Raw genomic sequence first — 18187 nt, forward strand, 5'->3', positions numbered from 1 at the left:
CATCAGGTAACTCCACACTGAAAAGTAAGTTGAGAAAGTACCGGCAAAAGTTCAGGTACTTTTTCAATTTATTTTTTCACAGTGGAGTTACAATATGGCTGTAAAGTTTGATGCACTTGTAGAAGTGGCTCGGCTGTAACTGCATACAATTACTAGTGTCTCACAGCATGCTCGGATGTAAGCACAGAGGTGCTGTGAGACGGTACTCGGGGTTAATGAGTTATTTGAAAAAGGTTGTTCACAAGACCAGTTTAACACCTAAGAAACACTTCTGGAACTAGTTTTGAAGAACAGCTTTATAAAATTTGGGGATGATATTTTCCTACAAAACACTGGTGCCGCCATGGGGGCTGCATGTGGTGGGTTATTTGCTAACATCATTATGAGCCAGTGAAGAAGAAATATCTATTGAAGTCAGAGTTCTCCCAGTTTTGTGCTTTTTACACACACTATCTGGATGATATTTTCATCCTTTGGGATGGAAATGATGATGTTCCTCATTTTCTTCATTATATTAATTAAACTATGGATTTCCTTAAGTTTACCTCTGTGAGTAAACAAAGGCAAATTTCATATCCTGACATCATGTTGGAAAAAAAATTATTGTAATTTGAGGTTTACATCTAAAATATTCAAGAAGGAGGCAAACTCCAACAGGTGCTTACACTTTGACAGCATACATCCCATGGCCCAAAAGAGGGCAGTAGTTAAAGGTCAGTTTGTCCGTGAGGCCAGAATGACTACTGTGGAGGAGATATTTTGGGATGAATATTTATTAAAAAGTATGTTCATAAAACAAGGTTATCCTATTAAGTTTATCGATAACCTCTTGTTTGAGGAAATCAAACAGGAGAATGAATACTTTACACCTATTCTTGGAGGACAAAAAACATCCAATAATCAACATAAGAGTGGTCTGTCTACTAATATGTACTTGAACCCCACTTTTAGCACTCAGGGACGAGATCTTAACAATGCTTTTATTACTACATTTTCCTGTGATGGTTTGTCCATCAAGAGTATTATTAAAAAGTACTGTTGTCTTCTGATGAATGAATATGATTTAAGAGAAAATCTTGGTTGCAAACCTTTTGTGGTGTTTAAAAGGGGTAGGAACTTTAAATCCCTTACTGAAAATAAGACATCTAGTAAACAGGATGGTTTGGGCATAAATAATTGTGGTTCCTGCAACCTTTGTGCATTTAGTGTGGTCTGTAAACAACTCAGATTGAATAACATGCTGGTGAGAATTAACAGCTGTGTTAATTGTCAAACAAAGGGGGTTGTATACTCAGCTTGCTGCACACTCTGTTCTAGCTTTTATATTGGTAAAACTGAGCGCAAGCTGGGGGACAGAATGTATGAACATATTTATGACATTAGACGTAAAAATGAGAATAATGCTTTGTGTAAACATAGTCAATCTTTACTTGGTCATGAATTTAGGTTTTGCATTCTGGAGCAGACTGTTCATGACAGGAGGTGTGGCTCGTGGAATTTATTGTTGGAGAAATGTGAGCTATTTTGGCAATTACATGCTGAAGCAAATTACCTTCCTGGGCTGAATGATTCTATTTCTATCGCCTGTCTTGTAAAACTTAATCATTGCAGAGATAGTGCATTTTATACTGGCTTATAATAAATGTTTTTATATATTTCATATATATTTATATTTTTTACTACCTCTTTATAGTTTGACAGATTCTTTCTTTATTGGTTTTAATACTACATGGCTATAGGGATTATTCTTGGCAGGTTGTGACTGGCTCTGACAGCATGTTGCCGTTTTATCTCTTTTAAGATTGGTCTAATACCTTTCTTCCCTTGGATTGGCTCGAGACTGTTTTCCCCGATTTTCTATCCATTTTGGGATTGGCCAATTGGGTTTCTTTTAAGGACTGGTTAAATGTTTTGGAGGCTTGGTGGAAAGCATGTTTTTTGATTAGATAATGGCAACAATATATCAAGATGAATAATTTTTCTGGATGAATGAATTTATTTCATTTTATTTTTATTTTGCCTGTTCGAAAATTCAGTTGTTGTAGAGACTGTGCTTTTAGAGTGCAGTTGTTTATGTACGTTTTACATTTTTTATATTTTCTTTTACACTATGAAAGATTTTTCTTCTTTTGGGTTTGGAAATTATATTGTAATGAGGTTTGTTTTTCTTATCTTTGATTGGTTTGTGTTAGCATTTTGCCATTTTACCATTTTAAGATTGGTCTTACCTCTTTCTTTTTTTTGGAGTGGCTTGAGACTGTTTCTGGAATCTACATCCATTTTGTGAATGGTCAATTGGGTTTTCTTTTAAGGACTGGCTAAATGGCTTGGAGGCTTGGCAAAAAGAATGTTTTTGATTGGATAATATGTTTTATTTAAACTTTTATGTTTTTTATTTATTTGTCTGATGAAGTTTCATATGTTGAGACAAAAGCACTTATTTTAGTAGTATTGTATTAGTTTATTTTCATATTTTTCATTGGTTTATCATTAAACAAGCCTTTATTCATACCATGGGTCAGTGCCGTGTTTTCTTTCAAGATGCTCTAAGTGGCAGAGAGTGTACTGTAATTATTGTTAAATAAATAGGTGAATTAAAATGGGGGGTCTGGGGCTTTCAGGCTGCTTGAAGCCATGGGATTTCAAATGCTTTGAGGAGGATTTTAGAGCTTTTTCCCAACCTTTTCATCAACTGACTGGGGGAAAACACATGTAAAGAAATATATTCAGTCTTATTTTCTTTCAAGGTTGAAGTAAGTGATGCCTGACAAAACAAGCAGTTTACAAACTGAGGAGACAAATGCTTGTGAGGATATATAAATCATATTTAGGTATAGTGCCTGCCTCCTTACATACCACCAAAAAAAGGTGACCTTCTGTGTATCCCTGATGTTAAATTGGGATGAAAGTCAAGGCACACATGGCCATAGTCTTAAATTTCAAGTGGTTGCTGTCATGAATATACACAATCTGCTTCTTCATTAGTCAAAACAAACCATAACATGCATATACACATATATACAAAACAAACCTATACCGTGCACAAACTATTCCAAGTATATACAAAGGTTTCTACACATTTTTCTCTCTTCCCACACACCGTGGCAGTCCCTTCACTTTTTTAGTTTATCTGCTGATTTGTCCTTCTATTATTTATTTACTTAGTTATCTATTTATATTTAATCACCAGGAAAGTCATATTGGGTAGAAGCCCATTTTCAGCAGACTCCTGGGGAGAAAGGATCCAAATTATTACAAAACATTTTAAGAACAATAATTTTACAATCTTCAAAAATAAAATAAAAATGTCTGTAGTTTAAATAATTGTAACAAATTAGAAATAATATAAACATATTGGTTAAGGTACTCACTACATTCTTTTTCCCTATGTCTTTCTTAACAATAAGAAAAAATAAGGGTCACAATATACAATGTCTACTAAAATTACCTTTAAAGGACAAGAAATTTGTATGACAAGACAATACACTGAAAAGTAAAAGTTTCTGTACAATGGTGAAAGATGACTGTGCCCATTAATCTGAGAGCAAACCTGAACCACACTATGCAACACATATTTGTATATATACACAAATTAACTATACAGATACATAGTGTAAACACACACAGTACATACAGAGGTCTATTTTTTCTACAATAAATGAACACTCTAGCAAATGTAACAACCTTTTGGAAAAAACAGGCTAAATGCTTACTTTCACCCAGATCCTACCAATACAGAAAGAATCTCAAAGAGGCAGACAGCAATAGCCAGGAAGGCATGAAGAAAGGATTGCGAAAGTCTGTAAAGGCTAGTGTACTCCAAGCTAAGCTCATGCTGCCTGATCCCCGAGAGGTTTTACTTACTGCACGAGCAGCTTCAGCTCACGTGTAATTGTCCTTCCTCTTGTTTATACTTCTTCTTTCCCCCTTTTGCTGTGTGATTACCAACGGCTTACAACACAAACATGGGAGTGGTTAAATATATCAGAACAGTGACCATGGTTCAAACTCTACTCACCCAGCAATCTATGCATCTGAATGAGAATAAACATTTGGGCATCCATGTGACTAGAAGACCACTATGGAGTGTGGCAATTTATAACAATGGGGTCAAAGGGCACCTACTGCAGGAAAAGAAAACACTCAAGTGCAAATCTATTGCAGTTCAGATGCAATGCAATCTCTTTCTGTCACTGTCAACAGTATTTGCAAAATCTGAAAAAGTACCACCAATGTACCATTTTGGTGGTACATTTTTTCAAGTCTCAATATTTGCTGAGTTTTTTTTCTCCTTTTTTATTTTGCACACAAGTCAAGGTAGCAAACGGGGGGAGGCGTGCACCCTTGTGCCAAAGCCTAAATCTGCCACTGTATATGTTCATCACAATGCACACATGTTGTGAGCTTATGATGACAGTTTAAAAGCAGCATCCAGTACACTGCCTTTATCATCTGCGGACATGGTCTCCTCCATATAAGAAAAAATGGTAACCCATGTCATTTTGTTAATCTGCTGAAGCCATGTCGGCATGAATGCATGTTATGTTGTATAATTTTGTCAGTTTTACAATATTTTCTTTTATAAAGAGTTTCCTTACCTATTTTCTTAAGCTGGATTTTTCTTTTCTTAATGGACTTGCTGCTAGTATTTTTTAGTCCTTGCCTCAGAATATTGCTGTTTGGACAGCATGACAATAAGGAACAACTAATTCATAGTCCTAGGATTAAGAGAACTGGCAGTATTCATTTTCTTCCACAGCACAGAGTATATCTTAACATTCTTGGCCTCGTGGCTAAGAGAATCAGGTACATTCTTGCTTCCCACTAGGTTCAGCAGCCAAATGAAGTTGTTCAAGTTTGGGAGACTGGGGCAAGAACCAGTGGCCAAGACTGTCAGAAAGAGCATAAATTTTACATAAGAATTTGAATACCTTACAAAATCATCAGTACTTGACAGTTTTACTCAAAGTATTGAAATCCCTTTGCTTAGGGTTCAGGGAGGGCTAAGGAATTAGCTGCAGGTGAAAGGGAACCAGCTGTTTTAATTTTTGATGCTGCGTGTACCCCCTCCTATCAGGTGGCAGGAGGGTTGCAGTGTTTAGGTAAGCCAATCTGCTAAGTATGCACTCCCACTTAGACATGATGCACGCTGGAGGATATGCACTCTTGGACAGACTTACATCCCCAAGTCCTTGTGCACTGGATCACACGGTTAAGCCCTCCATCAAGTGATGCTCTTATGGCAGTATTTCAAGTCCCTCCTCCTATGAAGGATATGCAGACTCCAGGCTCTCACTCCTACCCACCCCAAGCCAGTTCTTCCAGCAATGGGAAAGCTAATCAAACCCAATCCAACTACAGATGTAGCAAAGACTCCATCATTATACATCAGAGTGCCCCATCATTGTATTCCTCCCCAGTAAGACTGCCATTTTGTTCATCACATGCCTATTTAAAAAGACATTTTTCAAGACTGTATGAAAGGAGGAATAACTGTCAATTCATTTTACCATTCTTAGCTTCTCACAATTACCTAGAAAATGAGGAAAGTGTTACAATTTGAAACAGGACCTTAGTCTTCTTAATTTATTTACATTGTAGTTTTTGATTCAGTGGTTCCACCCAGTGCTCAAGTTTAACTCTGAGCAGATAGCTCTCTTTGTTTGGTTACTTTGCATTTCACTACTTTACATTCTCTTCAGGTAAACACGCACTCTCACCTGTGCCTAGTTTAAATTTAACTTTTTATTGCTAATATTTCTTGTCAATATTTTAGTTTCGACTCTTCATTCACAGTATGAAAGCAAAAAGTGTATATGCACTGGCTAAGTTACACAGTCACAGAGACATCTCAGATACTGCGCAGAACCATTAGCAATGACATCCTGTTATGGCCCTGCTAACTTATTTACAAGCTTAGGGCATTTTTCAAAAGAATGTCATAAACAAATAAAAAGAAGAGCTGAGCAGGAACTGAAGTAAATGGAAAGCTTTGATGTCATTAAGAAACAATTACAGTCAACAGAATGGGTACACAGTAAAGTTACTTGTGTGAAGCAAAACAAGATTCATATCTTACTGATCTGAAATATGTCAACATTAACAACTCATTGCGTTCTAAAGTGGTCTCAACAATGCCAGGTACTAAGCCAACCTTTTTTTTTAAATATTAGATCAAACCAGAGTTTTTTTAGCAGATAACATTGGATGAAGAAGGCTTCAAATTGTGTATATTTAATATACTGTTAGAAAGGTGCTTGTTCCTTGGAGAAACATAGTGAATATTCAACAGTCACCGCAGTGGTGCAGCGGTAGCGTTGTTGCCTCACAGCAAGAGGTTCTCCTGTTCGATTCTCAGCTGGAGCACCTTCTGTGTGGAGTCTGCATGTCCTCCCCGCAATTGAGTGGCATTCGAAAGACATGCGTAGAATGGGCGTGCCTTTGTTGAGCGGGCACCTCGGCACTCGTATAAAATCTACTGCCAATCATTAGCAGACTGGAGTTCCGCTGTGGTGACCCCTAACCGGGAAAAGCCGAAAGAAGAACAACATACATCAGGAAGCAAAACACCATAATTAAGTCACCAAAAGCACAGAAACTTGCAGTGTAAAACACTGTGCAAAATAAGGAAACATTATTATTATTGTAGGAAATCTCTGTCATCCTGTACCCTCAGACATGAAATCTCTGCCCCATCGAAACTGATCTTTAAATATAACACATCTGAGATTGCATAAATTGAGAGAAAAGGACAGAATTTATTTTTAAAAAGAAAAATTAATATCAACCACTGTGACTATATTACAAGTAAATTACATGTTATATTGCAAGATACTTCTGTATAGTATGCAGAAGTATTTTAAAGGTAATGTGGGAGTTACTACTGTTTATACTAGTGGTTTTATTTGACTGTAATATATCCAGGGATTATACTGTAACAAGATAAAGGTTGATATAAGCAAGATAAAGCTGTAAACGTGGGTGGTTAACATTTGAAAAGAAATGTTTCTTGCATTTGCAAGGCTATTATCTTTTTTTGTTAGCAAATGACACCTGTTAGAGATGGTAAATCTACAGGTGCAGGCAATTAAACAGAAAATGACTGTGTAATGTGCTCTGAGGCAGTAGTATTTAAAGAGGAACTGGCAAGTAGTTTAGTGGAAATTAGGTTTAACAATGAAAGAAATACTTTTGTAAGTAGTTGCAGACCCAGCAGCCTTAGTACTCAGTATTAAATATAACAGTGCACAATTTAAGTTATTTATTTAAGGGTAGCTAGTGTACTCTTTCTTAAGGCTAACAATCAGTTAAATGACAGCATGCAAAACATTTTTTTTCACATCTTTGAGGGAAACAGAGATAGGACAAGGACAAATGGCATCTGTGCAAAATGGAGCATGAACTTCTAGCACAATTAAACCTAACTTTTGAGCAGATAAAGCTTGTGGGGGTTGCCTCTTACTTGTGCAACTTCCCTTATTTGGAGGGCTATCTTCCCTTTTCTTGAAAAGTATATATACAGTTTTATGTGTTTGCTCTGAGTTAAAAGTGGCAGGGGGTTGAAATGTATTTATTTCTTTGTTGTTGGAGTGTTTCATTGCAGTGAAAGTCTAGGAAAATATGACATGGGTTCAGACAGCGATGAGAAGCAGAGACTGCATACAAGATGAGCTTGCCAAGCATTAGTGTGTACATGCAAGTTGTATGTTGGAAACATCTATTCAAAAGAACTTTCATACAGAATATGAGAAGGTAATAGCTTTTGAGCATAAAAAAATGCCATATCAATTTTATCATCTAATGTAAATGGTATTGTAGTTATAGACAAATAGTATTGAATTATATTAAAAAAGATACGGTAAAAATAGCAAACTTACAGGAGACACATCTGGACAGAAATCAGCATGTGAATTTAGCACCATGATCCCACTGTTTCATAATTAAATTTACACTCACATCACCTAAACCTTTCTACATTGCCGTTCTTACCTACCTATCACCCCCTCCTCTTTTCCAAAATCCCAAAAGCCTAATCCATAACTTTATAATATCCATTCCCCCCAGTAATCAGACAGTCATTCTTAGAGGCTTAAACATCAACCTTTTTGGAACCAACAGACATCACAGAAAAGAAACCAGAACCCAACTACAAAACTAAAACTCACTCACTCATGACTTCATAACCATCTCCCACCTTCAAACATTTTTTCCGTAATGATCCCCACTGCAACCTTCATTGACTATTGCCCAATATTTTTCCTAATTCAAAATAACATGAAACTCAGACTGGATTAATTCAGGTCAACAACTCCATGTAATCTCTCCAAATCTCCAACACCTTAGCACAAGAAATCTGGACAAAATCTAAAATAATGGGGGGATAAAGGTCCAAAAATAGAGATAGATTTTAAATGTTGTTCTTATAGAATAACAGGGTTTGTGTTAGCCTGCCTTTTCTGAAGGATATGAAGTCTGAAACATTATTTAGTGACTTCAATCCTCAGTGATTTGCCAGAAAAACACAAATCTTATGAGGAACAGACCAAAAATATGAGGCACAATATGGACATTCTGTGAAAATCTAAATGGTTGAAAGGTATGCATATAAATCAACGTACCCACTGTCTTCTTTCTCTTCAAAAACATCGGTTTCTCTATTGTAATCAAACTGTTCAAAAAATTACTCTTGAAAAAACGAAAGACCACAATAAAACTTTGTGATAAAGCATTATGCCAGTGGAAAACTAACCCCTCTCCACAATCTAGGAATCACTACGCATTCCTGTGTAATATTAGCAAGCATTTTATTTGCAGACACAAAGTCAGATGCTTAACTACCTGCTTCCTTAATTTTCCTAAACACATATGTCAAGAAATAAACTACCTAACAGGAAGAATCTCCCCCCACCACAAATGGCTATATTATCTGTCAGAAAAGCAACCTCTCCCCAAAAGACTTTCTGACTCAATTCACCAAGCTCCTTTTCAAATGCATCCTCCAGCCAAGCATCAACAGAGATAAACCCCCTCTCCACCAGAATACATCCTACCTTTTTACTTCTCTAGAGTAATTTCCAAACAAATCCTGCTAGTGCTAGAACAAATTTCACTTGATTCACTCACTGCAACTGACTGTCTATGCCCTTGATTCTTATACCACTGCAGAGACCACAAAGTCACTCCACTAACCCACATCTACAACTTATACCTCAACACCCAATAGCATGCCATCATTAGAGATCTGCTGTAGTCAGACTTATACCAAAAGAACACAGGCCAAGCAACACAAGGATCTTCAGGTCAATCTCAGAACACCAAACACTAGGCAAAATCCTTGAAATAAATATAAATAACTCACTACCTACTTGCAAAAGTATCACTTGCTGACAAATAAACAACATGAGTTTTGGTCAGGTAGGCATATCATGTACTGCATTCTAGACCCTCATTGATGAGATTCTTTCTAACACGGACAAAGCTTAGCTAACTGGAGTCATCTTTATTGACCTAAATTGAACATCTGATACAATCCATCACTCCATTCTAGTGTGGAATCTCTTTGACATTGGAATCAGTCTGTAAGCATCTCAATGGTTCAAAAACTCTCACTGACAGAACATTTCAAGTCAAATCTGACTCCTCATTTTCACATCCCACATCCATCACATCAGGTATCTCATAAGGCTCACTCCTCACCCGACTACTCTTCTCTATCTTTATCAATAATATACCCCTTGATATAACATGTCTGCAACTCCTCTTTTATGCAGATGACATGGTGGTATACAGAAATGGTCTCTCACACCGGGATGTTCTAGGTCATCTTCAAACTAACTTTCACAACATAAACAACTGGTTTAACAACCAAAAAATAGCATAAAGATGAATTCTGTAATTTTTAGAACCAACAAAATGTTAACAAAATACCCACCTACCCTTTGCATTACCAACCTCTCCAACGACGTTCTCAAAAAAAAAAAAAATCTTCTTTCAGATACTCAAGCATGTGGCTTGAACAATCCCCTCATTTTCAAGACTATTTATTTTATTTATTTTATTTTATTTGCAGTTGGTTTACCAGGATAGTCCATTGGGCCAAATGAACCCATTTTCAATGGAGTCCTGGGGAGAAAAGCTCCAGATAAGGTTACAATAAGATTTACATCCATATTACAATAATTACAAGAATTTTACAAATAGAGCATACAATATGTGGTGACAGAGTACTCACATCAAAAAACAATAGTTTACTTTTTAGTGCACATTTTCTTTTATATGATCCTTCAACTAAATTTCTAACTCACTATTTGCTTTGCCTTCTCTACTTCCAGTTACAAATACTTAGAATCTGTTTTCCTGTATCAACTTCAGTAATGTTGTCTTAACCCTAAAAATGCTTGTAAAATTGCCTTATATTGCTGTAGCTCTGCTTTGATGTGTGTACAACTTAATTATTTACTTATTTAATCCAGGCTGAGATCAAAATTAGTAGGCATTAATAAGTGCATCACTCCACTAAACAAACGTAAAATAAAATGTAACATGCAGATTTTAAAAATTCTCTACAGACTGTCCTTTCTCAGAAACAAAGGGAATGATTATTTTGAGTGGTTAATAGAATATGAATTGCCTTGACATAGTAAGGCATTACTAAGTTTGCAGGCTGGCACAAAAAAAAAAAAAAAACAATCACTAGAAAACTGAAAACAAAATCTACACCATATGTAACTGAAGTATTCAATATTGTAAAGGAAATAAAAGAACCAGAACTAATATTTTTAGAAAAAGAAAAGAGCAAATGACATAAAGAAATTAAGTTTTTGTGAACAATATAATAATACTCAGGAGGAGAAACATTTAAGGGAAATCATAGACTGATCAATTTATCTAATGCTGAAGTGAATGAAAATTATTAAAAAGAAAACATATGCTTACTGCATGAAAATAATAACCGGATGTTGTTATGGTTTGTTTTCTTTTCTGTCATGGTATATGCATCCATAATACTATTTTTTAAGTCATATTTAATAAAGGTTTAAAAAATTAACTATTTATTTATTAATTAGTTATAGAAGCCCTAGTGTTAACACACTAACATGAATAAACCAATTTTGATGCAAGCTGACAGTAGGCAGAATGCGTCAGGCGATATATTCCTACAAGATAATATAGCAGTTACCTATGGTTTAACATAGTATTTAGAGATGCTCACATAGACAAGGAAATACTAGCAACAGAAAATGGATGTGAGAAAATCCTTGAATGCCTTTATAGTAAAGAAATTTAGGAGGAAACAGAACATAAACTCTTGCAAAACATATTCAAAAAGTCTTTCGAAAAGGCATCCCTGACTAAGAAGAGTATGTTACTTAATCTTCAGAGGTATGATCTAAAACTGAAACACAGAATAGGCACGGAATTACACACAGCAAATATGCTGAGCAGACTACATTTATTAAAGAAGCAGGAAGAGTTGTTAGAAGAATTAGGGATGCTTTGGATACCTCCACAGTCAGTTATGGCAGAAGAAAAAAGTTTGAGAATTAGCACAGAGGATTATGGCACTGAGCTATTAACATGCCTCTTCCTACAGTATTGAGTTTAATTCCATTTGACTAAAAGTAATTAAGCTAGTCATTTAATTAGGTAATACTGCTGGAAAAATATGAAGTTTGGTTATGCTCCAGAAATGGATTCCTGGTCAACATATCAATTAACTAATTATGAACCTGCCAGTAAAAGAATTTCAGAGACGCACTGATAGCACAGGATCATGAAAATGGCTTATTCAAACAGTATAAAAAGATGGCGAATATGGCATTAGTTGCCAGCAATGCAAAAAAATGACAGATGGCAAACAGCATCAGTATATGACAAAGACAGAGGAAGAAGTCTGGCTATAAGGAAGCCATAAATATGTTATAATATATAAATATGTTATAAATCCTCTCTTAGTTCTTGCAAGACAACCAAAAACGATTTTGGGGTAAAACAACAACAATCAAGGTTATAAGGTATTGTAAGTGCATTTGTACAAGTAAAGTTCTCAATGACCTAGCAAAAGCCTCACTTCACACTCAGCATCACTTTCAAAACACTCTTAGTACAATCTCAGTGATACACTGCTCTCATGACTCAAACAACATATTAACGAATGGCAATACATTCACAACATCCATGGTTCAACCCTCTTTTCCCCATGCCTCTCCCTATACATGCTCTCCAAGGCTCTATACAGGGGTTCTTACTCTTCTCCCTGCACTAAACAATATGTAAAACATACTTATTATCGCAAACTTCCTTTTTTAAAAATATGACCTAATGTTGTGTTCTTCTCAATCAAATGTAGATAACATCACTAAAGAACAATTTCCTCAATTTATAGCATTTAAATAAATGGCTAACATGCCTCTCATTTACAATAAGCTATAGCAAAATCAAAATTGCGTTTCTATGAAGCCCCAAAAAAACTGGCAGGCCATTAATGTCTGCTCCCTCACAGCGAGCTCTATTAGAAGTGTCCATGTATTCAGATACCTAGAGCTGTTACTAGATCCATTTATCTCCTTTAAAACTTACCTGAACATTCCAAAGTCAGGTGAAACCATTCTATCAATTCCAAAACTAGCTACCTAGAGAGAAAAGGAAATTACTCGAAAATGGAACTTTACTCCCAGTCATACACTGTTTAGTGTTTAATACCATAATATCTAACTCCACAGACAAGATATCAAAACTCCAGGCATGCCTAAAGAAAGCCTGTTAATATCTTTGTGAGTCACCAAAAACTGAGTATCAGTGTATCTCTCCAGGCAAAGCAAGCATCCTACCTATTAATCTTCAACACTTCTGTACAAACTCTGTCACCATACACACTATTTTTCACTAACATGCAGAATCACACCAATAATTAATCCAAAACCACTTTGTTCGTCCACCATTAACCACTCCACACTAACCATCCTCCATCATCTAGCCAAAGCTTCAACCATCTTCTTAATGCCCATTGCCACAATATAAAACTTACTGGCAGAAATCATTACCTCAACATCCATTCATTTAAAACCAGCTGTGAACAACATTTGTTTACATGAACTACATATAAAACGAGTTACCACCATTTAACAAGTCTACACCAAGCTTTCACCAATTGTTTCATAAAGCCATGTTTATAAATGATTGGTTGGTTTGTTTTAACTGTGAACTTTCTGACTTTGTAAAGTATACGTATGCCTCAAAAGGCTACCATCTGTTGACATTAGGAAAACCGAATAAATACCTGAAACATGTTGGAAGCATTAAGATGTGCAAACTGAGAAGCCTTAAAATCAGTAGGCATTAATAAACATAAACAGCAGCTCACAATTTTATTTAAACAGGCAAAAAATGTGCAGCTTGTTATGGCAGACTTTACGTAAGACTGCATTTGAGAAGTACAGGATAAACTACTAAATCAGAATCAGTGTTTCCAATTTCAGCAAGGGACACAGATCCAAAAGTGCACCAGCTCTAAAAATGTAATGCACGCCTAAAACACTGCAGTCAGTATGTCTTGTGTTGTCCATGAAACAGACCAGTTGCTTTGTGTTGTGCTGTGCATGAAATACATCCAGTGTAATGAGTTTATTCTAAAAATAAACAACCACAACTAAAATACGTTGCCTCTTTCTTTAGGATACCAACCTTTTTTATAAAGTCTTTCAGATTACAGAGTATCCTTGGATGAAATCTATATAAGTAAATGCTATAAATAAAAGAATTTGTAAAGCATACTTGATGGCCTCTGCTTATAAACTTCTTCAGTCTAAATGACACCATGACTACTTTAGCAAGCTATATCACCTTCAAATCTTCAGCCTCTCCCTGTTGTTTAATTTTACAGCATGGTACATAAAACTTATATTCTATACAAAAATTTATAAACAGTGTAATCATGGGCAAAGGATGCTCTTATATGTGATTTTAAGGGTAGTTAAAGTATTTGTATTTATCTGTAAAACAAACATAAAAAGTTAAATGATTAGCATGGAATATTCTGCTTTTCAGGGCATTAATGTATTAGGTAAAGAATATACTGGTATTACACATTCATAGGGCTAGAGAAAGGCATATTGTCTGTCTAGTCTGTGCTGTATAAAATGTCAAAATGACATACAACTACACTGAATAAGTTTCATACATACCACTGTTCCTGGTGGCCCAGGGAGCCCTTGAACTCCAGGGTTTCCATCTCTTCCAGGGAGACCTTGCAAACCCTTGAAGAAAGCACGCAAAACAAGAAAGTGGGTAATCAACAAATGCTGTAATTTTAGCTCATTATAATTACATCTTCCAATACTTATCTATTAATACATTTCCTCCGTCTTAGCAACGGATAGAATGTCAACAGATTAAAATATGTTGCTGAGAAGTAAAGCAAAGTCTTGAGACAACAGAGCAATATTTCTGGATAACTTTAGCTAAGCCAATAAACTGTAATTACCCTATCCTCCAAAAGACTCAAAGAGTGACATCAAAGTTTCTGTATGAATCATAACTTAATAAGTGATGATCAAATGCTGTGTCACCATGCCTATGTGATACCTCTCAGTCATGATCAAACTATGTATTTGCTCTGAAATCAAAATGATATTCTCCCCCGATATAGATGTTTCCATCCAGACATTTAGCAAAGGTACTACAAACTGTCTAGAGTATTTGTTGATATACAATCATTTAAAAATCAAATTTAATACAGTGTGAATGCAAAAGAGTTTATGTGATTACAAAAAAATTTAACAAACTATGAACAACCACACACAATTCAATTCGATAAAGTTTCAGTCTTCCTAGCGGCAAACTGAGGTTTACTTATTTATTCATTTTAATTCTGTAGTTCCTTGTCACATCATATGACCTGAATTATGAAAGCATACAGAAAGAAAGCATATGTAATAAGCAACTATATCTCCTACAGAGAGAGAGAGAGAGAGAGTGTGTGTGTGCGTGTGTGTTTGTGTGCTTGTGTTGAAATTTTTATTGAGGTAAAGTTTTGAACAACTTCACTAAATCACAAGTCTCTGCCAAAACTTTGGTTTTGATGAAAATGTAGGGAACCCATAGAATCAAAACTCAATACTGACACATTCTGAACAGATGCTGCATTTCACAGCCTAAGGAAATATCATATTCCCATCCATAACAAAACCGATTAAAATGTATTGTCAGATTTATGCTGCAAAATACTGTGCATGCCTATTTCTAAGTGGTAATATATCAATCTATCTTAGATAGTTCCTAGAAAAAAACTATCAAGAAATTATATTTAGACAGTCAGATGCAAAATATAAACAGGTTCATAGATTAGTACTAGGCTAACTGCCCTTGTCCAAAATACAAATAGATGCATAGATTAGTATTAGGCTAACTGCCCTTTATGGGCTATTTTAAGCATAGTCAATTACCACACATGAGAGTCAAACACTGCACATTGTGTCTGTAAGGTAAACACCTTAACCATCTTGCCAACTTCACACTATGCCAATGAGTGTTGAAAATAACCATGTCATACTGCATGCAAAACATTTTTGTGGTGGCTTATTTCCAGTGACAAAAGGTTATTTTTACTGAAGAAGCATACAAGATTTTGAGTTTTAATGCAATGACATGTCAATAGTGATATAATCTGGTCATGTGATGCATTCTCCACCTTCAAGAGAAATCATATAACTTTTTCTAATGGAAACACAATGGAGCACAGCAGGCTGACAGTGTGAAATGTTTGTAAAATTCTGCATTCAGTGTCTGCGTATTAGCCCCTAAGCCACTATTTAACTCTTGGGCATTTCATTTGCTGTCAACGTGTCACCACCCTTCATTTTCTAGAACAATAGGAATAATTTTTGCTTTTGAGGTAATGGCCAAAGATAACTATATTTGTGGACATTTAAGGTACTTTCTGCAGTGAAGAGATGTTATATGCCCACAAGTAAAAGAAACAGAGTACAATGCAGACTAGCACACTCTAATGACCAAGTAGGCCTATATCTATAAATCAATACAGTGTTATATCTATACAACAGTTTTACATTTTTCAGTAATTAGTTTGGACAATAATCTTGACTATTCAGTTATAAAGTGTACTTTGTGTTTTTAGTGAAGAGATAATGGAACAGCTCAGCTCTGAATATCTAAATTCTAAATAACGTACATAAGGAAAGTTGGTGGTGGAATGTAAAAGTCCAGAAGACATGAAAAGAAAGAAGGAGTGCAGGAAAAATTGGGAGATAGAAAAGACAGATCAGGCTAAGAAGGAATACTTTTTGGCTAACAAAGAGCCTAAGAGAGGAGTTGCAACAGCAAAAAACAAGGTAGTAGAGGTACTCTACCAGCTTCTCAAAGGTGACCTGGTAGTTGGCACAAAAAAACTCTATCACTTTGCAAGACAATGACAGAAAAATTAGTCAGACACCCTTTGTAAGTGATACCAACAACAACCTGCTCACCACCTTACAGGAAATCAAACATAGATGGAAGAAGTACTTTCAGCATCTTCAAATTGAAGAAAAATGCACAGAAGCTGTACTGCCTCAGACACAGCCTACTGTGAAAGAACAGGAGGAGCCCACCCTAGAAGAAGTAAGAAATGCAATGAGGGAAATTAAGTCAGAGAAAGCAGCACTGCAGACTCAGATAAAGTAACACCAGATATGATCAAGATTTTGGGTGAGACAGAGGAGAAATGGCTCCTGTGGGTACTCATAGCAGAATGGAGAAAAAGGTGTATCCCAGATGACTGGAGAATAAGCATACTAGTGCCAGTGTACAAGAACAAAGGGGACATCCACAACTGTGGGGAGTACAGAGATATCAAACTCCTCCCACACTGCATGAAAGTTCTGAAGAGGATGAGTGATAAATGAATATACAGAATAGTAAAAAATAAGATAGGAGATGAGCAGTTTGGATTTAGATCAGGATACAGTACAACTGACCTGACGTTTGCAGTGAGGCAGATAGTCGAGACATACTGAGGGTAACAATGAGGAAGTGCTCACTACCTTATACTCCATATTAGAGAGTTTCAAATGTCTGTGAGGGCTAAGATGTGTTTCTTGTAAACAGATTACATGATTGGTTTGTTACAATTTAAATATAAATTAAAAAAAACTAAAATATGAGTGCTAGGATATAACCTGTATTTTTAAACCTGAAACATGAACGCTGAATCACTCCCTGCAGGCAGGTATAAACAGTAGCAACTGTTTGCTACAGTTTAAAAGAATTTTTTTAAAATAAAAATATGCAAAAGGAAAGTTAAGGACAGCGCACAGAAATGGGAATTGAATAACAGGGACAGGAGTTGGGGTCATGTCATGTATCTGGCTACATACATGTCTGGTGAGCAAGTAGAAGGAATGTCCTTTTTTTTTGTATTTGTTTTTGATTTTTTTTTTTTTTTTGCTGGAGGTAGGGGTGCATAGATGTAAGTGTAATAAGCCAGTCAGGATCAGTTATGGCTTATTATAGTTTCAGTGAAATTCCTTTTTGTTTTGCTCTTCACTTGAAGAGCTGGGGGGTGGGGTGCTAGTTCATTCTACCAGCCCACAGTGCTACACTTCTGTTACCCAACATGGCAGCTAAATAGCCACAGGGGATGTGCCTGCCTCCTGGTCCTTAATAGCTTCCCAAGAAGCAAAACCAGAGGGACCAAAAGAAAGTAATGAGTGGTCCAAGAAACAACTGATAGCTACAGCTGTCTGATGTGAAGAGGAAGTCGAAACCAAGACAGAAGTCTTCTGAATACCTTTTTGTTCTTGTGGCTTGAAAAGGGAATGACTGAGCTACCATGACCATATTCTTGCCAAAAAAGGTGTCTGATAAGTAGCTAGCTGAGCTTTGAAAAGTTGGTCTTAACCTCCTAACAAAAAAGTAAAGTTTTGAGGTAAAATTCTTTAGTGTGAATCACAAAACACTCTAGCCCCATTCCCTAACATTTTTGACAGGAAAAGTAACAGCTTTCATCAGAAAATTTATAAATTATAAGGAAATCTCCACAATGACCCAGGACTGCCTTTCTACACAAAAAGGTGTCTGATAAGCAGCTAGTGAATCCTTGAAAAGTCTGACCTCTTGACATAAAAGTTAAGTTCTGAGGTAAAATATTTCAGTGACATCCAATGAAACACACTAAACCCAGTCTAAAACA

General features: G+C 35.9%; 1 protein-coding gene across 3 annotated transcripts in view; it reads right to left on the bottom strand.

The window, feature by feature from the left end:
* Positions 1-18187, bottom strand: part of LOC122807296 (collagen alpha-1(VII) chain-like) — a gene marked incomplete at its 5' end in the record, with an annotated part of 1562855 nt that overhangs the window by 446733 nt on the left and 1097935 nt on the right. For all 3 annotated transcript variants that reach the window (XM_044078425.1, XM_044078422.1, XM_044078423.1), the window contains 1 exon segment: positions 14184-14255. In XM_044078425.1, the coding sequence (XP_043934360.1) occupies positions 14184-14255 (72 nt within the window).

The sequence above is a fragment of the Protopterus annectens genome, chromosome 7.part0 (assembly GCF_019279795.1).
Source record: "Protopterus annectens isolate FY-2018-M chromosome 7.part0, PAN1.0, whole genome shotgun sequence".
Taxonomy (NCBI): domain Eukaryota; kingdom Metazoa; phylum Chordata; order Ceratodontiformes; family Protopteridae; genus Protopterus; species Protopterus annectens.